At 46.8% G+C, this 23,649-nt stretch overlaps 1 protein-coding gene across 6 annotated transcripts in view; it reads right to left on the bottom strand.

The window, feature by feature from the left end:
* Positions 1-23,649, bottom strand: part of LOC113952881 (protein Aster-B) — a 90,147-nt gene that overhangs the window by 58,065 nt on the left and 8,433 nt on the right. For 3 of the 6 annotated variants that reach the window (XM_027655402.1, XM_027655403.1, XM_027655405.1), the window contains exon 2: positions 20,103-20,180. In XM_027655402.1, coding sequence (XP_027511203.1) covers positions 20,103-20,180 — 78 coding nt within the window. Of the gene's footprint in view, positions 1-6,254; positions 6,273-20,102; positions 20,181-22,192; positions 22,287-23,649 lie in introns of those variants that run through there. The other 3 variants (XM_027655411.1, XM_027655412.1, XM_027655407.1) reach the window with 3 other exon arrangements.

Raw genomic sequence — 23,649 nt, 5'->3', positions numbered from 1 at the left:
ACCTAAATTTTCCCCCTCTTTCCCTTTGCAGCCATTACTCCTTGTCCTACCAGTTCCTGACAAACAGTCCCTTCTCCAGCTTCCCTGGAGGGAAGAGAGTTGGTCCCCCCCAGGGCTCTCTGCACAGGGATGGATTAACCCACCTCTCCTCTGAGGAACAACTGCTACAGAAAACAAAGGGAACCTGAATTTCCTGATGGAAACTGAAATCTTCAGAGGGGCAGGGGACAGGTCCCTGCCCTGGAGCTGGAGGGGAGGGTGTCTTATCTGGTGCCAGCCACTGCTCTTGCACACGTGGAACAAGGGAGCCGTTGTTGCCCCATCACTTATCAGAGCAGAACCAAAACCTCTTCCCCCCCACCCCGTTACCAGGGACCTTCTGCACCACAGCACCCACAGGGCCAGGCCTGGCAGAGAGGGGGAAGTGCCAGTTATTGCATTACCACCCACGTTTCCTGCAATACACTCTGCTTTTTCTGGGAATTCTTCTATTCATCTTGCAGCATCTGAACACAGCCCGCTGCTCCAGCACACCAGTTCATAGGGAATGGGGCAGAATATTTCAAATAACCTATAGCTTAACTATTTCTTAGTAAAGGGTCATTTAAATTACTTCAAAAAGTGAAGTAATTTGGGAATGCCCAAGATGAACATACACACTCTTACTCCATACAGAGATCTCTGAACATCTTTGGCCTTGGGAGAGGAAGAGTCTTGCTTGTAAATCCTACAGGCATTCATGTTTCAGGGGTGGTAAAGAGAGCTATGCATACATAAAAATATTCTACTATCTTGAAGGTATTTTTAAGGCATTTTTCCATTCTTCTGCACCCAGATACCCCCATCCCCATGGCTGCAGATGATGGGCAAGTGTACTGATAAAAAACCTGGACCTGTAAAATCACCACGTCCTCTCTGTTCACTGCTCAGGGGACAGGAGGGGTCCTGTAGCACTAATTCAGTGTCTGTGTTCTGGTTTTCAAAGCTTTCTGTGAAATTTGTCCAAAGAATGTGATGCCCACACCCCCCTTGGAAAGCAACAAATGTGGTTCTTTGCTTTCCTACTTCACCTAATAACAGCACCAGATCTTTTTTCTGACTCTCCCAAGTCCTGAACAGATGGAGAGCAGCAGAGCTCAGCTCTGAATTCAGCAGCAAGTCACTTCTGAGGGGCTTTGATCATTCCAGGGCAGGTGAAATGAAACAGGATCGTGGCACTGGGGCTGAAGCTTCAGAACCCGTGTGAGTAACACTGAAATGGGGAGCTCAGCTGCAACAGGAAAGCTCAGCTCAGCGCTAAATGCCCCTAAAATGCTTCCCAGACACTTATGAGATGTTACTGCAGGAGGAAGCAACGAGAGTGAAAGTGCAGCTTGTGCAGCATCATCTTGAACTGCACTTGTGAAGGCAAGTGTGGGCAGTGCCTGCAGGAGAGCCCCAGGGCAGGGAGGAGATCCCAAACACCCCCTGTGAGAACTGATCCCAACAGGAACTTGGCAACACACCTTTTGGTTTATTTCTGGACAAAAGTCATTCATTTGGCCATAAAGCTGAACACACACGTTGCCCCATGACAAAACAACACAAAAAAAATTACATTCAAATCTCCCCCCACATAATCCCAGCCTCGAGCCCTCATCAGGACCAGCCTATGCTGGCTTGGCTTTGGCTTTTGTCCATGAGATGCTCTGGGGCCTGCAGGTTGTCAAGGAGGGAAGCAAATCACAGTGCTGTAAAATGGGTCAGGAGACCTGCAAGCTTGGCAAATCTAGGACAGACTAATGCTGCAGAGTCACATGTTTGGAAATCAAAGCTCAGGCAAGAAAGGTATTAAGAGATAAGCAGTCATGCACTTTTTTTTTTTTTCTCTTTGCCAAATAATGTGAGGGTTGGGAAGTTATCAAAGGAGAGGGATCACTCAGGAGGTGTTTGTTGGAACACCTGTCTGGTGGGTGCAGCTGCCTCTGCCACAACTCCCCTGGGACCTGCTCTCCAAAATCCTCACAGCAGGACCCTGCAAGGGGCTGGGGGTCACCCACCCTCTCCAGAGACCCCCAAAGCAGGTGTTGCTGCTCTTTCCAATCCCAATCCCACATTCACTTGGCTAATTGTCCATGCTAATGCTGCATGGACAAGCCCTTTCCTTTCCTCCAGCCTCTGCACGTAACTATTCCAGTGGATTAAAAAAAAAATTACAATTTCAATAAGGTAACAAAAAAACCTGTGTAGATACCAAGAGAGACAGGCTATGCACAGCCACCCTGTCCACCTCCACAGTGCTAAGAATACTTATAAGTCACATGCAAGTAGAATTCCAGATAAATTATCAACCTACTCCATCCAGAGCACCCATCCCACAAAGCAGGAAAATGGAAGAAAACACTCAGAACTGTGGATTGACAGATCCAACCCTGCTCTGCTTCACACCTCTGCTTTGGAAAGGGGAAGCCCTAAATCCCTGTCTTCTCACTCATCTGTGGATTTTAAGGAGACACTCAGAAAGTGGTTGTAATAAACATCATTGATGCATTGTTTTGGTCTGTATAAATGTTGATATAAGTGAAAATATCTTTGAGGGTCATGTTTTGCATGAGAAAGAGTTTTCCCCAAGCCACTGTTGTTTAGGTCAAAATTCTTCTTCCCTTCCAGACATAAAGTCTGTATATCAAATAATTTTATTGGAATGTAATTCTAATTATGTTATAACCCTAATTCAAATTATTCTAATTTGGAGAAGGGATCTTTTGTTTTATTAGGTGCAGCATTTGCTAAAGTACAAACAATAAATAATAACAAGACAAGTTTATGTGGTGTCCTGCCCTGCCTCACCCCCTGTCCCTTCCCCCAGGCAAAATTCTCATAAAACTTCAAAAAGAATTAAACGAGATAATTTGGATCCTGACTTGATGCCAGTAATATTTTAAGTATTTCTGGTTCAGAGCAAGAATGCCACGAACACAGACAGATCCCTTGTGGCTTCTGGTTGCCTCCAGCACCAGTGAGGATGAGGAAGTCAAGCAGCACACACAGACACTAAAAACAGCAACAAAGTAAAAACTATGCAGAACTTTCTCAAACTGAAGAGAGACTTGGAAATTATGAGTAGCAGGAAAAAAAAAAAGGGGGAGGGGCTTAGAAAAAAAAAGACCGGATGTTTTCCTGACCTGCAAGTACAAACTGTCAAAGCCTCATGAATTTTAAAAGTTGAGCCTGGAATACACAAAACCAGAGTTACTTTTTTTTTTTTTTTCCTCCCTGACCTCCTATTTGGATGAAAGAAACACTGAATGGTCCTGTCCAGATAAAACAGTGCTTTTCATGCACTCTGCACAGCCAGGAACATCTGTACAAAGTGACAGGCATGAATTAGGTCTCTTGCTTTCTGGTTCAGATGGGAGAAAGAGGCAATTTTTGTGCAGCATTTCAGCCTGGGTGGGAGCTGGAAGCACAGAGGCAACTCCAGAAATTAAAATTCATACAACAGTGTTCAATATTTAGCACTGTTTTATTCACAGACAGCTATTTTGCACTCCCTATTGTCTTCCTCCCCTCACACACGCTTCCCCAGGCAATCCCAGCCAGGTGCTATCTAATAAATCCAAGGAAATCATCTCTAAGCAAAAGCTCTGTGGTGCTGTAAACAGGCACCTTGCCTGCCTTCACTCATCATTCCTGTTACAGCTGAGAACAGGAACATTTCCTTCAAGGTGGAATCAAGTAAATCAGGTGCTTAAATACCTCCCCCCACCCCCTAAAAGGTCTGAGGACTTTCTAAGTGTGTCCCTGCAGCACAGAGAGCAGGAACCTTTCAGTGTTGGTGGGATAAAAAGCATCTCCATGATTTATGTCCCTCACTCCCACTGGTTCATCACCTGAGAAGTGATTCATGTCTTCCCAAGGAGCTTTTTAGCTCCATATTGACCTGGTTTCCCCCCCCCCCCCCCCCCCCAATAGGTTATCTGCTTTTTCCCCTGGCACTCAGCAAGGAGCAGGGATGGAATAATCTGGGATTTTACTTTTAGGAGGAACCCCCTGAAAGCACAGCTGGGAGGTGACAAAGCCCCCAGAGGTGTCACTGTCCCAAAGGTGCCCCAAAGCATAAAAAGGGATGGTTTTCTGAGTCCCCCAACAGTTCTGAAAAGCCTCAAGATGAGGATGGATGATGGATTACCCTGGAATTAAAACCACGGGCTACTCAGTAGTGAAAAGTGCAGTTCTGTTTTTAATGAGCTAAATATGGGCCCATTCTTTGGTGTGTCAGGAAATGCCAGTTCTGGAGACACCCCCAAAGGTGCCTCAGCAGCAAAGGAAGCAACACAATGGAGAGCAGCAACATCCTGATATTCCATCCCAGGGCTGCTCTGGGATCACTTCAGGCTGAGAAAACAAAGCTCTTAAATGCTCTCAGAAGGTCAGTTCTTCCAGACTGACCCCCAGCAGAAATTAAGGAAAATTAATATCACCCCTTGGAGGCTCCAAACCGATTGTAAAAGGGGTAACTGACCCCAAGCCAGAAAAGAAAAACAGACCATGGAAGAACAGGTGAGTTTCAACAAAGAATAGGGGGCTAAACATCAGCACTTGCTATGGTTAAGTCCAAATCAACCTGTACACATTCCAGGAATGTTTACATAACCAATTTCCAATCTCTTTCAGAAGGTTCACACTAGACTCAGTTTTTCACTCAAGCTGCATTTCCCTGAAAAGATAAATAGGTTTTAAGCACATTCATGCTCAGATGGTGCTTTGACACTGTAGATCATGTTTGCTTTTAGTTAAAAACACGAAACCATAAATAACAGGTACAGACAAAGAGAATTTTCAAGTGGCTTTGTTGTTTCTGTCATTGAAAATGTCTGTTTTCAACACAATAAAGCTTGAGATCCCCAAAGTGCCACCACAGCTCTCACTGAAATGAAGTGTCACTCAACTGGCTCCAAGGCCAGAGACCCTCCAGCATCTCAGTGGGAATTGTTTCCAAGCCCTGTAAGTGGGTTTGCAGGGACAAACAGTTGAAGCTTAAACCAACATGACAGTGAGGATGAGTTCACCTTTAGAAAGCAACATTTACCCAGAATTACCTCCTAAAACTCACTGGCAGGCAGTAAAAACTCAAAACCTGTATTTAACCCGGTCCTGGGGAAAAACAGGGCACCAGCTCCACCCAGGCTTCTGGGATATGGGATTGGAAGTATTTAGTGCTTAGCAGAAAATACATGTGAAAGGCAAAACTCAGCTGGAATTCTGGCTGAGTCATAAGCCCTTCAATCTGTCAGCAGCATCACAGGGGGGTTCTGAGCATGGACTTCTAAGCCCAGGAAGGAATTGTTTCTTGGAACACAACACACCCATGTCCCCATGCTCAAGGACCCAGCCAGAGCAAGCTCAAAAGCAGGGGGTTAAAACCCCTTTGCCTCTCTCCAGCCAGGCTTAACTTCAGGCCCTGCTGAGTTAAAAAGCCCAGGACATGTTTGACAGGCACATCCCCTGCACTTTAGCCTTGCTCTGATCCCAAGGAGTCACACTGGTGGCCAGCTCATTCTAGAAACAACCTCTTTGCTGTAAAGACCTCATGAGTGGTCCTTGCCATGATGGACCAGTGGCCTTGTGCTTCCCAGGTCACCAAACCATCCCGAAGCCATTTCCACCTCACGAGCCCATCTCAATCCATCCAGCTCCATTCCCAGATTTCCAGGCTGCCAGCCCACAGGAAAAGCAGAACCCACAGCCCGGTAAGAGCAGCAGCACAGGCAACAGAGAAGCCTCACAGAAAAGGGCGGATGCATCCATAAGCTCGAATTACTTTCTCCCTCGACACTCCCCCCCGAGATCCTTCTCCAAAAAAAAGAAAGAGGCTGCCAGAAGGAATTTCTCGGTCCCTGGGAGTGGAAAGCTGCCCCTAAAGCACCCTCTAGTGTCACTCTCTCACCCAGCAGGTCTGCCGGCATCCCTGCTCCCACCTCAGAACGCCCCGGCAGGAACACAAGCTCCCTTATTTCCCTCCCTCCCGCCCCCGACCTTCACCTCCAGCGCCGACATTCCACGGTTTTCCCCAACCTTACAGCACAAGCGACAAGTAGGGACTGTGGCCACTGGGTACCATCCTCCCAGAGCCTAAATCCCAACGCTCAACCCCAGCACTCCCAGCATCGGGGAGGGTGGTCAGGAGAAAGCAAAAAGGTTGAGGGACAAAGTAAGAAGTTGCCAAGCGAGACCACTTACGCACAGTGAGGACGGCAGCATTTCCATCCTACCTTTGCTGTCGCCATATCAGACGTCTCCATGTTTTCTGCTTGGCCTATCAGTAAACAAAGAGCGTTGGAGGAGGGAGAAGGGAGGGGAGAGAAAGGGAAAGTCAAAAGAGGATGAAGAAGAACGAGGGGAACAACTTGACAGCGGGGCGAGAACAATGAAAGAGTCACTTCAGTGCTCGTTCCAAGCGTTCCCTCCTGCCCCCACAGAAGGGCATCTCAGGCAGATAGTCCCAATTTAGATACTTGTTTGGAGTCTGGCACAAGACCTGAGTCATTGCCATCCCCCCCAACTCCTCCCCCCTGCCACCACCCAAAGGTCTAAGCTGAGGAACACAGAGGACCCTCCTCCCAGCTTCCCTTTTAAGTCTGAGCTCTGCGGGAGCAGGGGAACAACCCATCTCCCTCTGGCTCCACGGGAAGGGGGAATGACACAACCCCCCCCCCAACCCCGAGTGGGTATTTTAGGAGTCAGGAGAAAGGGAGAAAAGCAAGTGGGTTCTGGGCAGTGCACAGGTAAAAAGGAGGAGTGATCAGGCACGAGAAGGACTGAAGTAGGGAAGGCAAAAGTGAGGGGAATCAGCCAGACAGGTGGAGAAGCGATGGTGCAGAACAGGCATACCAGAGATCATGGAAAGGGAGAGTGAGTGGCACGTGCAGAGACAAGGTGGAGGCTCCTCAGCTGCATCCTGCTGAGAACACACTCACCTCAGAGCAACACTCCCAAAACGATTGGGCCTGAACTAGTAACTCTTTGGTGCACGCTCAGCTCGGGCTGCAAAGCACCAGCTCCCCGGCTAAGGTGAGGCCGGTCCCGGCATCAAGAGGCATCCGTAGCTGCGCGGCCCTGCCCGGATTGGCGGAGCAGGGTGACTTCACGCCGCCCCATCCATCACCCAGCTTCTCCCTCCCTGGTCCTCCCAGCCCCTCCTGGCCTACTTTACCCCGGGAAATCAGCCCTGGAGGAGCCTGAGAGCCAGCCAGGGAAGGCTGCACGCAGCTCCCCGGAGCGCTCTGGCAGCGCCAGCCAGCCAGACGTGAGCAATCCTGGCTGGGAGGGAGGCAGGGAAAACACTGCGGAGCTCGGGCAAATTAAGAGCCTCCGAGGGCTAGAAAACATCGCCGCTTGAAAAGTGCTTATTCATAGCCCGGTGCAGCACAGCAGGCACCGCGCCGGAGCACACAAAGACCGGGGGCACCGGCGGAGCCTTTACAAGGCAGTTTGCACACACACCCAAGGGCAGCTCGTTCCCTGCAAACCCAGCCCGCTCCTGTTCCCTCGTGCATGGGAATTCACACACTCTCCCCCTCTCTCCCCCTCCCCTCCGGGTTTTATTGTATTAAATATTTTACGGAGCTGGCATTAATCTTTTTTTTCTATAACCAGATGTCGCCCCCCGTGTGCAGATGTGCAGCGCAAAGAGTCCGGGAACAGGCAACGATCCTCAGCGCTCAGACCACCTCTGAAAAGGGCCATCGGTGGAAAACACAGCGAAAACTCCTGCCAAGTCCTGTCTTGGCACACAGAAAATGTGTATTTTGGTATGTTTCTGCTGCGAGGCATTCGTGCTTGCACAAATCAGAGCTGGCACACTGCACCTCTGTGCTCAGAATATACAAATGCTCTGAAAGAGAGGAGGTTTACAGTAGATATTAGGAAGAAATTCCTCCCTGTGAGGGTGAGGAGGCCCTGGCACAGGTTGCCCCAAGAAGCTGTGGCTGCCCCAGCCCTGGAAGTGCCCAAGGCCAGGTTGGAGAGACCTGGGCTAGTGGAAGGTGTCCCTGCCCATGGCAGGGGGTTAGAACATAATGATCTTTAACATCCCCTCCAACCCAAACCATCCTGTGATTCCCTAAAATCCACCAACCTCCTGCTCACCAAGGACATAAAGCCCATCTTCTGAACACACAGTTTAACCTCCATCCCAAGCATTGCTGTGGGTGTAACACAGCTTCAACACACCCAACCCAATGCCACAGGGGGAAAAAAGATCCCCACAGCACCCAAGCTGGTTCCACTCACTGGGATAAGGATTGTCATCCACTAAATGAATTCCAAATGCCTCCTGTGCCATACTGGAGCGTGAAAAGTAACCATAAAACATCCAGTGCAGACAGAGAGAGAGACAAACAGCAAGTGGACAATCTGCTCCTCAAACCCTCTTTTATAGGGCTACTGCTGTCCCTTAAGGACTGTCTACTTGTGTGCATTTTGCTGCAAGTATTCACAGCAGCGTGGGGGGAAAAAAAAACCCACAGCAGCTCCATGAAGGACTTGCAGCAAATCCTAAGCTAAAGAACCAGCAAAGGCTTTGTAATTCAGAAAAAAAGCTGATTTTCCACGTCAGCCCCTTCACAGCAGAGGCTCTCTGCAGTTCCAGCAGCTCAGGAACTTAAAAGCAAACAGGAAACATCTCCCGAGGAAGTCCACTGTTGGGAAGGGAACAGCCCACTGTGACAGCCTTGAGCTCTGGGTAGGAATTTAAAGCTCTATAAATAGCCCCAGCAATGGTCCTGTTAGCCTGGGGTTTGAGCTCATAATTGCCACCTTAAAAATCAGAAAACATTGCTTTTTATAAGCATTGCCTGCCAGTGTCACTGCCCCTTCAAACACTGTCACACTCACAGCCAGCTGGGCATCCCCTGTAGAGAGGTTTTATTGCTGCCCATCACTGCAGTTCTGGCTCCTCACTCACCAGAGCAGACCCACCTCTCCAAGATCCCGAAAAACTCACTTATCAACACCCACACAGTGCAAACAAGGGGCTTAGAGGGCTCAGACAGATTAATTCTCCAGGAAAGGTGTGTGACCTGCAGGCAAAGCGTGTAACATGCTCCCTGTGAGCCACCACCTCAGCCACACTTTGAGTCTCCCATATGGTAAAAAAAAAAAAAAAAAAAGGAAAGTCTGCAGGAGTTGGGGAAGCAATTAAAAAAATAACCAAACAAACTAACCCTGTGTCTCCGTGAAACATGCACACACAAAAAACAAAACCTGTTAGTGACAGAACCAGTGGGAGGGAAAACTAGAAACGAATTAGGAAATGTTATGGGGAGAAAGAAAGAACTGCTACAGAGGACGCCAGAACGTAAGGGAGAGAGAGTTGAACTGTTAACAATGCACCTTGGTGGACAGATCCCCAGGAAAATGTGCCAGATGGGTAAAATCCTGAATCCTTCCTGAAGTCAGCAGTGTTCTGCAGCGTTACAGCCCCTGCTGTCAGAGAGAACCACATGGACTCTGGGAGCCAGGGCACACCTCCATTTCCCTGGGAAACAATCTCAGAGGGGACTCCCTCTTTGCTGCAGCAGCTGGGAAGTCACATGAGACTTCGTTTCCAGAAAAAAAAAATAAATAAATATGGATTTCACTTCTCTGGGCATCATGGGAGCTGTAGTCTCTGCCCAGGGTAGAAAAGCCACTGCTTTGAGCTGTGTGGCTGCAGTGTTTGTCAGCCTGGGGGTGTGGAAGGGAGAGCAAGGGAGAACAGCATCACAGCACAAAGGCAGGACCACTGGAAGAAGAGATTGGAGAATTAAAAGGAGAAAAATCATACAGAGACTCGGGAATAGGAAGAATATATCATTGTGTCAGGAGGGCAGAAAAAACTGGGATGATTCAGACTGTTACTGCTGTTTTCTCAAGCAATATTATAATCAAAGAGCACTGCTGCTTTCTCACAGAGCCTTTTGGCTCTTTTTCCCCCTTCATTTTCTTGCCTGTTTGAATTCTTAACCTTCCATTTGCTTGAGGATGGTGCAATAACCTCTCCCACCCCAGCACAGACTCATGCACTCTGAAAAGCAGGCCAACAGAAAGCTCCATGACTCATGGCATGCCTCAGAGAAAAAAAATCCCTCTCTCATTGGCATTCATGAGAAAATTAAAAGTCATCTTCTCATTTTTACCTTCCTCACCAAGGAACTTGCAGCCACCATGAAAAGGCAGTAATGTGATAGCTGATAATCTGCTCTTTCACTAAGGGCAGGAGATTCTGGAATAACTCATGGCTTGAAATAAGTCTCATCCCACCACAGCCCAACACTTTAACCAAGCAAGATTTTCACTCAGCTGAGTGTCTCTCAAAAATCAAGAGTGCTTTTAAATGCCTAAACCCAAGACTTTTTGTAATTTAAATCTTTCAAGCACATCAACCTAAACCTTTATGTGGAGTCCAACAACCTTCAGGCTTTGGGCTGGCACTGCCCAAGGGATCATTCACAGACACACATGGAAAAACCAAGCCTTCTGTACTCAGCTGGACCTCATGCAACATCCTCTCCTGGACAAAACATAACCTAATGTTTCAGAGAAAAGGGTGAAACCCTTGCAGCAAGAACACACACCACAATATTTTGGCTTTAAGTATATAAAACCCTCTGCAGCAATGACTGCGGGTCCACGAGAGGAAGAGAAAGGTCCTGCATCCTTCATTTCTCAAACCTGAGACAGGAGGAGATAAAGCAGGAGCTCGAGACCCAGGGGTTAAACACAAGCTTCCAGTTTGAATGAAGGCACTGCAGCTCAGCAGGGAAAACCTCCCACAGCCCGAGTCACTCACTACCTCTGGCATGTTTGAGGGCTCTTCCAGTGGCAGTGGCATCAACAACAGGGCAGAACAAAGGCTGGCAGGCTGCAAACACGAACACAATGCAGAGGATGCCTCTTTTCCTACACTGTCACATCCCACAAATTCCTTGGGGACCCAGACCCAAGACCCCTGGTTTCTGAGGACACTGATGGGTGGCAGGTGCTGCACTGAGGAACAGCCTCCCCAAGCTCATGTAAAGAAGTCTGAGCACTCATGTCTAAGCCTGAAGCAAAGATCCTTTTCCAGAGTGAAGGAATAATGAAATCTTACAGTGTTAGAAGCTTTGTCAGACCCATATCCCTCCAACACGCCTGTATTCACGTGGCCTGTCATTTAAACAAGAGGAAGGGGTTCAGGAGAGTGAAATCTTTAGCATTGCCAAAGATTTGGGACAGGGCACAGGGACAGGGAAGGGAAAGCAAGCAGCAGACAAGGCTTAAGGAAAAATATTAGGCCAAACTTGTAGGAAAACAAACTTGTAAGAAAAAAAAGCAGAGGGGCTCAAGGGCAGACCTTGAGCTGGTACCATCACAATGCCTGACCTTGGTGCAGTGGGGGGACACATGCTGCCATCTCATCACCAAAATGTACAACAAACACTCTGCAAAGGCCCAAAAGAAAATGCTGGGGGGGAAAAACAAGGAAAAGGGGGAGAAGGCAGAGAAGAAAGGCGGAGGTCAGCGAGCACTCACACGGTTACAGTCATCTGCAGAAAGGGGGGATCTGTCCAAGTGCCAGCAGGGCTCCCCAGCAACCTGGGGCAGCGTCACTTCAGCAGCCAGGGAGCACAGACACTGCTGGAGTCAAGGAGGAGGAAATCCCAGCTGGGTTACACACGCACAGCAGCACCGGGGGGGAAGCAGCACAGAGCCGGGACCTCGGGATCCACCCTGGGAGCAGGGAATGCCATGGAGCTGGGGTAGGGTGGCTTTGACTGGGGCTGGAGTCACTGCAGCCTGGCCCCTGAGGGAAGGAGCAGTGACTGGGCTGATGAGAAGGCAGAGCTGTGGAGAGATCTCCAAAGAGCCTGATCTGGGCTCTCTGCTCTCAGATTTCTTCCATCACAGGCAATTCAATTTTAAAGGGACAGCTGCCTCCAACCCTCTGTCAGAGATGCTGCTGTAGGATGAGATGCAAAAACCTGAGAGAATCAGGAATTCTCTACTGAAAAAAAGAGAATTTGAGGTTAATAATGGAGTTCTCAAGGCCAGTTAACTCAGGTCAGTTAACCAACCATCACTTCTCTAGAGTTGGACTGTCCATCACCAGGGGGAGGCTAACACAGCCTATCCCAAGTTTCCTGAAAAAGCCTTGGGGAAGAGCATGGGTGTTTAGCTGAGAAGGAAGCCAGAGGTTGCCTTGCAGAAGTGAAGTCCATAAAAAGATGTTCCAAGCTCGTTTTCAGTGCTTGGTACTTCCCCATTTTGGCAGCTGACGATGAAGTGTAAAGATGCACCTATTTTCCAAGGTAAGCATTGCAAATACTTGAAGATGCCAAAGATATACAGCATGAAAAGCATGGAATAGGCCATGAGGAAGGGGGTGGGGGGTGCTGACTGTAAATGTAGGAAAGAGCTGATTTGTTCAAGGCCTCACATTGAGAACAATCTGTTCAACAGAGAGCAGCTATCTCTTAAGAGTAGGAGGATGTTTCACCCAGGAAATGCAGAATAACTTGAATTCCCAGTTCAAACCACTGCCCTTGGATTCCAAGGGAATTTTTCTGTTCCTACAGAGAATTAAGCAGAAATATCCTGCACTGAGCAGCTGCATTCCAGAAACAGCTGATGGCTGTAAACAAAGGACTGCAAAGGTCCCTGTAAGGGCACAAGCACATGCATTCGAGCTGAAGAAAGCTATTCCCAGATCCCCTTCCACCACTCACATAACCTGCAGAGTCCCAGGGGAAGCTGAGGCAGCACCATCGTGGGGCAGAAGGATCAGCCTCCCTCTGTGCATCCAGCTTCCCTTAAGCCATCAAGCTGCAAAGCCTGTGAACAGCAATTCCAGCTCCAATTTAGATATATTATTGTGGTCCCAGATTCTCAAAAAAATTGAGGTGGGAGAAAAGGCAGAAAAAAAAAAAAGGCTGCAAAAATAAACCTTCTGTTTCTGCCCTTCAACATATGCCAGCCCTGTCTGCCAATTTATTGGCTCAACAAGTGGCTTTTAGCTTCCTTATCCCTGCACTGTTTCTCCCCACCTAATCACTTGATTATTTACCTTTACATGCCCACTGCATGTCAGAAAAGTCACTGTAAATTAGGAGATTTTGCTCCACCTCATTCCCAGGATTTTTAGGTGAAGCTTGAAAGCTTTGAGCCCTTACTAACAATCGAGGCACATTAAAGCTGTGGCAACCCCAGTGGCTCCTGCCTTGAAACTCCTTTCTCACTCCACTGGTTGGAATTACAAACCCCTGTAATAAAGGTGGCAGAAGAGATGCCATTTATTCCTTACAGACACCACAATCAGCAGCTCCATCTGCTCATTTGAAGAGTCAACAGGAGCATGAACTGGGGCACTCTGGTCCCCTCTTCAGCTAGGATGCTTGTTTGGCATCACCTTTTAGTCTTTTATTGATAAGTGGGTAACACAGGCCCCATTTCCACCTCCCAGGCACTATTCTGAAATGGGAAACACCCCTTTCAAACTGCATTTTGGCTTCAATGGCCACAGAGACACTGAAGGACACATACCTTAAAACTATTTGTCTTCTCTATCAACTGAGTGTTGGTCAGATTTATAGTTTCGAGTTCTGTGCACTTGAGATCACCTTTTGCTTCCACTAAATTACCACACCAGGTCCCAAAACACAGCCTGGGAATGATTGTATGCAAATAATTAACAAAATATTTCAGTAGCAAACCAGATTTGCAACCATTGGCAAGGAAGAGAGATTAGAAAAGGGGGTCCCAAAGAGCTGTGCCCCGTTTTATTTGAACACCACCTTTGTTTTACTGCTTTAATCAATCACAGCACACGGGATGGGAGCAGGGAAGGATGTAATTCCAGAGCTTTTCTTTGCAGTGGGAGCACCAGGCACATTCATGACATGACTCACAAGCACATCTTGCTCCCTGATGACATCTCAGTTAAAATGTTCCCAGCACGAGGAAAGGTGGGTTTTGTCTGACAGGGAGACAAAAGAGGTGTTGCCTACACAGTGCTCTTTTTGAGGAAACCCTGATTACCACATCCACAGTTCTTATGAGTGGTACCAAGAGAGAAATTACTAGCACAGCTCAAATTCCCAAATCCTTCAACTTTGGGCACATGCAATAAAATCTGAAGGGCAGTTACAGCCTCTGTGTGTGTCCCAGGGCACATGCCAACTTAAAAAGGCAGCCCCATCAAATGAAGTGTTTTCTGCACCTTGGGAAACTCTGATCTAGAGGTTTAAAGCAAAGTCTGAAATGCAAGTTCTATAACAGGCACTCCCTGCAGGAATCTGCCCACACTCTTTAACAGAATTGAGCAAAACCCTCCCTTCTCTGCATCCCTGAACCCCCCAGCTCTGGCTGTGATACCAGGGAAGTTCTCTGAGACTCTCTGATGGCTGATTTTATGGCAGAACTGAAGTTTTAATGCTGCAACAGAAGCCCACAGTGGCCTTGTCTTTCTTTACTGATCTTGCCCTTCATTTGGCCAACAACTGGACCATTTTCAGGCAATCTCAGAAGGGCCTAAGCCAGGCTTAGTGCCAACACACCCTCTCTCAGAATGCCCTCCTTCTCCACATTTGGTACCCAAGGGAAGGAGGTGCAAGCAGAACAAACCCAGATTAGTCTCCTGAACAACCAGCCTCGCTCCCAACAGCCAGCTGGCACCTCACAGCAGTGCCTGCCTGGAAAAAGAAAATTCCTGGGTGGAACTTGTGAGCAGGAAAGCAAAGCTGGAGTGTGAAACAATTCTGCACCACAGCAGGGTGGTTTACACCAGGGGAATATCTCTGGGTAGCTCCCACCAAACTGCAGGTCCCAGGAGGCAACCCAGCCCCTCCCTGCCACAACATTCTGAGAATTCCAGCATTCCCAGGGGTTCCAGAGCTGGGCTGACCACAACTTTCAGGCCTGCACGTGAAGTGCAGTGACACAACTGAAACTTCTTGGGAGCAGGGAGGGTGAGGAGCCTGCCCAGCATCTCAGACAGGGAGAAGGAGGGACATTAAAATGCCTCATTAGAACATTATTACATAATTAAAACATTCAAACACCTCCTCCTGGTGTTCCCAAGTGGGTGAGGTCTGTCAGGCCTCCCCTGCACTCAGGGATGTGCAAGGAACAGCAGGGTTTGTCTCAACCAACACCAGCCCAGCAGAGACAGAAGCTCCAACAGAAAAAACCATGTTGGCACCTGAGGAACAGAGTGTTTCCACTCACAGCCACTCTGACAGTGCCCAGTCCCAGCAGGGCAGAGCTGAGCTTAAGCTGTTCTTGTCAGCCAGGAGGTGAGAGGGGCAAATAAAGGACACAAGCTCTAAGTATTAACCATCCTTCCTATGTGACAAAAGAGACTTGTACCATTCTGGTTTAACTATTAAAGTCCAACTGGCTTGGAGTTTGGAGCTGGATCCAAAAGGAAACTCACCCTGACGTTATTACAAGAGCATCAGGGTTCTGCTCACAGACCCTCTGAGAGCTCAGCAGCCTCCAAATCTTCTCCAGAACAAGGACTTCAGCCCCACTTTTAAAAAATTCCCTAAAAGTGATACATCGGGCATCCATCTGTGAGGGGAAAAACCTCCTGAGGGGTTTGACTGGTATTAGGACCCTTCCCCCCAAGGATCTTTGCTGTGCCTCCCCTTGCAGGCATACGGGCTCAGAACGTTGGCACCAACTTCACTGTGCCAAGGGGAAAGGGGCACAGGCAGAAGATGCAGTATAAACAAGCCCTAAGGACACAAATAACAAGGAATTTATCCTGACATTTTCAAACTTCAGCCTCTTTTCTGAACTTCACACAACTTGCTGGGAATCCAAGCAGCCAACGGAATTTCTTCAGCCTGTCTCTGTCTTAAGCTCTTCCCTGATCTCCTGGCAAGGAATTCTCTTGTGAATTTTGATCCATTATTGGAGAGACCTTTATTAGATTTCTCAAAGAAAAAACAAGCCCTGCAGTCCTGGAAGCAACAGAATAAGGTACTGAACTAATAAGGAACTAATTAAGCTGCAGCCAAGATTTAGGACGTATCAAACACAGATATCACAAAACTAATTGCACTTCCCATTTCCTCCACTTAGATATGATCTCTAATGTAAATCATTCTGATTTACAGGAGTGTAAATGTAAATAATTTTGATTTACAGCAGTGTAAATGTAAATCAGTTTGATTTACATTTATCTTTTCATGTAAATCACTTTTATATGAGCTCTTGTAAACTGCCACTCACTTCTCTCCTAGATTTCTCCACAGCCTGTTGCTTTCCAGCCTTGTAATTTGCCTCCTGTCTTCACCAGTTTGTCTCCTCCTTACACTGAGTCTAAGGACTGATTTTTCCTCTGGTTCAATAGCTTAACTTCTAATTAATTGAACTTAAACCTGATGGATGCCTCAGCACCATGACAAAGAACAAGTCCTTGGATCAAACAGGAGCAGGGTCACAAACTTGGAGTTAATCTGGGTGAAAACTCCAGGTAATTCATGCCTAACCTTGTCTCCTTTCAGTGATTATTGGCTCTGTGGTGTGCACACATCTCACCCAAATCTGTGGCTGTCTCCATCCCAACCTTACCCACCCTTGGAATTACTTTAAATCAAATGTCATTATTTGGGCACTCAGTAACTCAGCTCTGCTTATCTTTCTATTCCCACAGCTGTGATTTTTCAGCACTTGAGCAACTCAGGCTTAATTCACCACCTCTATTTTCCTGTGAGGTAAAAAAAGGAATTCTCCATATTTCATAAATAGCAACATGAAGTGACTCACCCAAACTCCCCCAGGCAATCAGAAAGCGAGGAACTGAGCCCTAAGTTCACACAAAACCTGACTCTTTCCAGCCTGTCCCACTAAATTCTTCCTTGTGAGCCTCTAAAAACACCCACAAAGCACACAGTTACCCCCCAAGACAGAGTAAAACCCGTGTAGGATCCCTCTCAGCATAAACCAGGCATGACAGAGACAGCACAACTTACATGGCTTTGCAGAGGGAAAGTTTTTTCCTCAGGGAAGACACACAGGGATGGCAGACCTGCCTCACTGCTGTGCCACAGGACACCTCAGCAGGGCAGGAGTTCTGGACCATGGCAGCACTTCCCAAGGCAGGAGACAACAGCAGCACTCACCCCTCAAAAAACAACATTGCCAGAGACCACTGAATGCACCTGGAGCAGGACAGAACGTTCAGTCTCCTCTGAAAACACCCGAGGGTTGGATTGTGGTGCTTGGAAATCCTTCCCTGAGTTCACCCCACCAGCATCACCCCCGGTTACATCTTTAGTTGAGATCTCGGCTGTGCCTGCCCCAGATTTCAGCCACCCTCAGCTGTGTGTTCTTCATTTTTTTTTTTTTTTTTAAACCTCAGAATCAACTTAACAACTCAGCATCCCTTTTCCCTTTTGGCTGGGGTGGCTTCTTTCAGCACTTTCCCAGCTGCACCGAGGCTGCTGCAGCTTGTTCCCTGCTCCAAGTGCAGCACAGGCTCCTTCTGCCTGGGATATCAGGGGCAGGATGCCAAGACAGGGTGCACCTTCCAGCATGTAACATGTTGGATTTATGCTCTCCCCTCTGCTCAGCTTTTGTCACAGCTCACAGGGCTGCTGAAACTCTGGGTGGTTGAGGCTTTGATTGGGTTTGTTGTTTGTTTTTTTTAATTGATCAAGTGAACAGAACTGTCTTACAGTAACAGAAGCTCGGAGCTCCAAACCTGTGCATGGAAGACCTTTAGTTAGTGGTCAAAAATACCACCACAGGAGCAGAAAGAAAGACCCTACTCCTTCAATTTTTAAGAGACTGACAGATTCAAGATGCCTCAGAAACAACCTTCAACTGTGTTAATAAGAAGTACAGCCTTCAACTGTGTTAACAGAAATACAGCCTTCAACTGTGTTAATAGAAATACAGCCTTCAACTGTGTTAATAGAAATACAGTCTTCAACTGTGTTAACAGAAATACAGCCTTCAACTGTGTTAACAGCAACAGTAGATAGCAAGCTCTCAAATGTTCTGCCAGCCTTCTCACTAATTCTTGTCCAGCTTCACACCTCAAATTGTGTTTGAGGGTTTTTTTTTTTTGGTTGAGTTTCATGAGCCCAAACCACTGATATCCAAAGAATAATATACCAGAGGAGCCTCATGCAATTATATCAGCAAAGGAGGAAAGAAAGCAGAGCAGCAAAAGGTAATTTATTACCCCTCAGATGCATTCTTGTTTCAGGATCAGTGTTCTCCATGAAAACAAAAGCTGTTTGTAATTCAATCCAGGCAGCAGGAATGTTGTAGGTCCCAAATATGAGAGGTCAGTAGGCTCAACATCACCCTGGTTCTGCATAAACAGGTCTGAGATCTGAGTGTGCTGCACCTCAAACACGTCCCTTCCAGCCAGGGAGATACTAAATATTCATATTTAGCACCAATCTAAAGGCTCCATTTAGGCTACAACTGGAACAGGCAGCACTTACAAAGGATACCCAGAAATCCCTGAGTATTAAAGGAGCCTAATCCTGATCCTGTTAACATATGAAATTCCAGCTCAAACGGGGTAATAGCACATCACACAGAGGAAGGCCAGCTATGCCCTAAGAACCCACTCCTTTTCCTGGTTCCAAACCCCTTCACCTGTTAGTTAGTCCAGGCTCCAGGGAGGTGGATAATTGGAGTGGAACACATGGAGGAAGAGGTGAGCTACAAACAAGTGCTAATTCTGAGCCCAACTCTCTTGGGATATTAATGAGCTCCTCGGGGTCAGGATGTTCTCTCCAGTGAGTCCATTCCTCAGCTGCTACTCAGTTCTTACTCAACCCATTGCCCTTTGACATCCTAGCAGGGGTTCTGAATTCAGTAGGAATTTGCCCTGCTCCACAGTTAGGAACAAAGAACTTTGACCTCAGAGAGCTGATGTGGGCTGAGCTACAGACCTGGAACAACACAATCCAGAGGGATCCTTCTTGGATAAAAGCAGTGGGAGTGGAAGGTGCCACACCCAGACGCCTCTGGCAACCAGCACAAGGGAAGCAGTTCCCAAATCTCAGCATTTGCCCTCCTGTGGGCTCGCTGGAACCCCCAGCCACAAGCTCAGCTGAGTAAAAACCCAGCTTAACCATTGATAAAACAATGGGAATCCCAGAAACCAAAGTCTAGCAGCAACACTGGACCCAGGGATGTCAGCAGGGAAACGAGCCTGCAGGAGCTGGACCAGGAGAGAAAGGCAGGAGTAACTCAGGACTCACAGCTCATGCCCAGAAGAAGAAAACCAAGCAGATTCAGGCTCAAAAGTTGAACTACAAGAGACAGCAAAACTCTAAATCACGTGGCTCCAAGCAAAGCAACGATGATAAATCACACACAAAAATAAGCACTCCTTTTCCAACAGTTTTTGTGCCAATGCTGCAGTTTGCAGCAGTCATTAAAGTACAAGAAACTGAAGTACAAGAAACTTCAGTTCCTTCTGGAGCTTCACAGCAGCTCTGGATACCTCAGGACTGTCACAGCACCCCAGAAGTGAAACACAACAGCCAAGCTCAACAGTGTCTTGGTGAGGACAAGAACCACATCCAAATTTCAACGTGTATTTTTAAGGACCAGAGCTGCCAATCACCAATAAATACACAGCAAGTTTGCTTTCCCCCCACCTCCTAGAGGTGACCCATAGGTTCACTTTGGGATAACTTAGAAGCTTTTAACTCTGTGACTCAGTTTCTCCACAGTTCTTTCAGGCAGGGTCTAATAAACCACATCCCAGCCAGCAGCTAGACTGGGCTTAAAGTCCTGTCATGGTTTGAGGACCCCAAAAATCCAAAATCCAAAAATCCAGGCCTAAATAAAAGCATTTTCAAAGTGGTCCAAGCTGATTGCAAGCTGCAATTACAGGAGTTATAGGTGCAGGCTACTTGAGTTGGATGCATTGTCCCACAAGCTCTACTTTTCAGTTGATGAAAAACGCATTTTTTTTAGACATCAAGACCAACATAAATCACGTTCCTTGTCAAGCAAGTCTGGGAAATACAAGGAAAATAAATCAGAAGCTTGGCCAGCTCAGCACGTGGAATTTCAGTGAGTGTTTCCAGGCATTCCCCCCCAGTTCAGCAGCACTGACTCACCTGTCCTCACGCAGGAAAGGGCTCAGGAACCGGGCTGAGTCGTCATCGTGGCTGCTCTGCTGGCTGCTCTGCTGGCTGCTGCAACAGGGGACAGGGAAACACAGCACTTAGACAGGGCCTAAGTTCCTAGGAACCACTCAGGTTTAAAAAACCTAGATCAAGCAAATAAATAAAAAAAAAAAGACAAGGTTTTCATACTCCATTTCTGGGGGTGCCAAGAGGAGAAGGCAGAAGCCGCCGTGTCACATCTGATGTCCGACCGGCCGCGGGTGTTTGGGGTGTCAGTGGGTTCTTCCCCGAGAACTTCCTGATATACAGAAGTGCTCTCGCACATTGCTTAGGCAGCATTTCCTCGTGCCACCCCACAGCACTTCCTGAACATTCCAACACCAAACCCCTGCGTGTTTGTTTACCCCCCACCCCCAGTTCCAGGCAGCGGCACAAAAAAAAAAAAAACCCACTTAAAAACCAACTCGGAGTGGCCAGCGCTGAATTTCTGGTGGGACTTGCACGCCGAGCCCACAAGATGTCACTGTCCCCCCTTAAATGGGTGTTTTGTGGGAGGTTTTTTTGGTTTTTTTATTTCCAGCACATTTATTCCATGGATTTGCCCTCACTCCCCTCCAGCAGCCTCCAGTTGCTCCAGGGATTCAACAGGGTTCCTGCTTCTCGCTGCTGTGGCTTCGTTTCTCTGCAGGAGCTTTCCTTCTGAGCAGCAGGCAGAGCTGATTCTGCCTCCAGGGAAGACTAAAGGTGTTCCTGGGCTGGGTTTAATCTGCTTTCCCTGGCTACCAGTGGCTCTGGAGTCATGGCAACACCATCAGCACAAACTGCACAGTCCTGCCTTGGGACACTTGTCTGAGCACGCAGAGCGTGATAAAATCCTGTGGTTTCACTGTTAAATAAAACTAGTTCAGGTATAAATACACTTGCAATCCCAGCTTCTACTGCACTGCACATGGACCTGCACATCCCATTGCCCAGAGGCACACAAATACAAATATGGTATCACAAAAACCCCTAAATTACATTTTCATTCTGAAGAGCAGCAATTCTTACCAGTAACATCTATCCTGGGGGGAAACACAGTACCAAAACACTGCAGTGGCACATTTCCATCAATTCTATTTGTTAATTTTTCATTCCAGAAAAAAAAAAAAAGAGAGAGAGAGAAGGGGAGGGACTTTGTGTTCCCCCCCACCCCGAGATCAGAGTTTTGGTCAAAGAGATTTGTGGTTTCCTGTGAAGAGAAATTAGCCAGTGATTCTTATTATCATTTAATACTTTCCTCAGCCACCTTGATTGTGACCAGCTGCTGCTTCAAGATCTTCAAGGGATTGATCTTATTGAACAAGGTCTTTCTATAAAACACAATAATTTGCCCTGAGGACCCATTTAGTATTTGAGAAACATCTCCCACTTCTCACTATTTCTGCTGCATGAGACAGAACCCTGTTCCTTACTGTCGTGAGAGAAGGCTGAACCTTTCAGAAAAAACTAATTATTGATCAGTATAAAAATCCTCAAGAGATAATACACAAATCAGCTTTTGAAGTTGGACCAAAAAACCCACAAAACTGCAATATTTCTGATTTTCAGCTATGGATTTTAAGCACAGAAGTGCAGTGTGGGCACACAGAGCACACTCAGCTCGTCTCCCCACTGCACAGGGGGGAGTTTTGCCACCAGAACCTGGACAGGGAAACATTCCAGCAAAAGGGGACAGATTGAATTTTCCCACACCCACGTGTTTAGTCATTCTGAAGTGCCTCCCTGCAGAGAGGATAATCAGGGAATAAGAATTCTATACTGGCTTCAAAGCTATAAATCAACAGCTGGGTAAGAACAAAATATTCCCAAAAGCAAAGGAACATTTTTCTTGTGCTTCTGAGCTTAATTATGGCCCAGTGAACTGGTTTGGAAAGAGCAGAGAGGGAACCACACTAACCCTGGTAATTTAAATGATCACCCTTTAGATACAAGAAAGCACTGCAGGGACTTCTTCTATAATTACTTGTTTTTTCATAGAAAAATCCTCCCACCAAACTTTGCCATTTCAACTCAGACCAAGCAAATAGAATAAAACTCACCAAAGGAAAATTCCCAACCTCTCACCAGTGCTGGTAACACCACGTGAAAGTTCCCTTTTGGGGCAGCTATAAAAGATGAACCTTAAACCCTTCCCTGCTCATCCACCCATTAAAGTTCACAGGCAGAAAAGTCCTTCAAATGAGAGCTTAAAATTTAACAGAATCCAGACACTGCAGCACCTGAGCTCAGGACTGTGAGCAATTAAACAAGGAGAGAAATCAGTTTTTACCCACTGCTCACTCCAACATGAAGCTTGGCAAAAATCTGTGAGCTTTTCACACAAATAAAGTGATTTTAACAGTCTGATTATTAGACAGTGAGGCTGCTAAATTCCCTAAAACGTTCAGAGAGGTTGAAATGCAGAGTTATTGGTTTATTGTGGTTTTTTTCAGTCCATTTTAAGGTGGCTTGCCATTAAAAACTGTTGCTTTGAGGTGGTAAAAAGAGGAGTTAGGGCTGTTAGACCAGAGATAATACAAGGTGTGATTTATCTTGAGGAGTAACATGGGGAGAAGTCAGTTTGGTATCTACAGAGAAGGCCAAAAGCTGGATAAAATTCCCAGGAAAGCAGCAAACCCAAACTGATCTCATTCCAAAGCTCAGCAGTGACAAACTTGAATTTGGACAAGGCTTAAATCTTTGGGTGCACACACTGGGGTGCCACTTTCAATTCCTATAATTTCTGTATTTTAAGGTTTATGCCTTGTGGTTTTTCCTTAATTCTCATGCAAACACTCAGACTTATTACCTATTACTCTAGAAACTCAAGTCTTAACTACAGATTAACCAGGTCTTTTAACAAATCAAGTCTTTGAAAAGTCTGCTCCCATCCCTCCTCCACCTCACTGCTCCCAAGCAATTTATCCAGGTAACCCAAGCACAAAAAAAAAAAAACATTTTGCTGACTAAAACCAGTGTTCTGATCACACACAATTAGTTTCAATCTGGAGATCTGAATTTGCTTTTGTGCCTTAAATATTTAAATATTTCCTATTTTTCTCCCACTTGATTTTAGGAAGTTACGAGCTATAAACTAGATTTTGTACTATTATCTTTCTGCCCTTTCTTTTTTTAATAAATCTCGTTTTCTTCTGAGATTTCACATAAGGGAGAGCCAAAATCTCTTACTTTAAGCAAGAACAAGCTTTCAAAGGTAAGCAGGTCCCCCAGTCGAAGATATTTGTCAGGATTTCTCAAAGTTCAGACACTCAGTCAATGTTTGCACACTAAGAGCCTTCTGGGACTTCTCTACTCTCGAGGTGAGGGTGAAAAATCCACTGTACTTTTATATCTGCAGGTGTTTGGGGCAGAATTTTAGCCAGATTTTTTTTTTTTGTCACTGGTGATGGATGAATGGGACAAGGAAAGAAATGGCTGTGACCTGCAAGAGAGAATCAGTTAATAAGCTTGGAGGATAATTCATAAAAACCAGAAGGCTGTTGTTATCCACAGCTAT

Source organism: Corapipo altera, unplaced genomic scaffold, assembly GCF_003945725.1.
Source record: "Corapipo altera isolate COAL_440 unplaced genomic scaffold, ASM394572v1 71, whole genome shotgun sequence".
Classification (NCBI taxonomy): domain Eukaryota; kingdom Metazoa; phylum Chordata; class Aves; order Passeriformes; family Pipridae; genus Corapipo; species Corapipo altera.
This window is presented reverse-complemented; position numbering and strand designations above follow the sequence as displayed.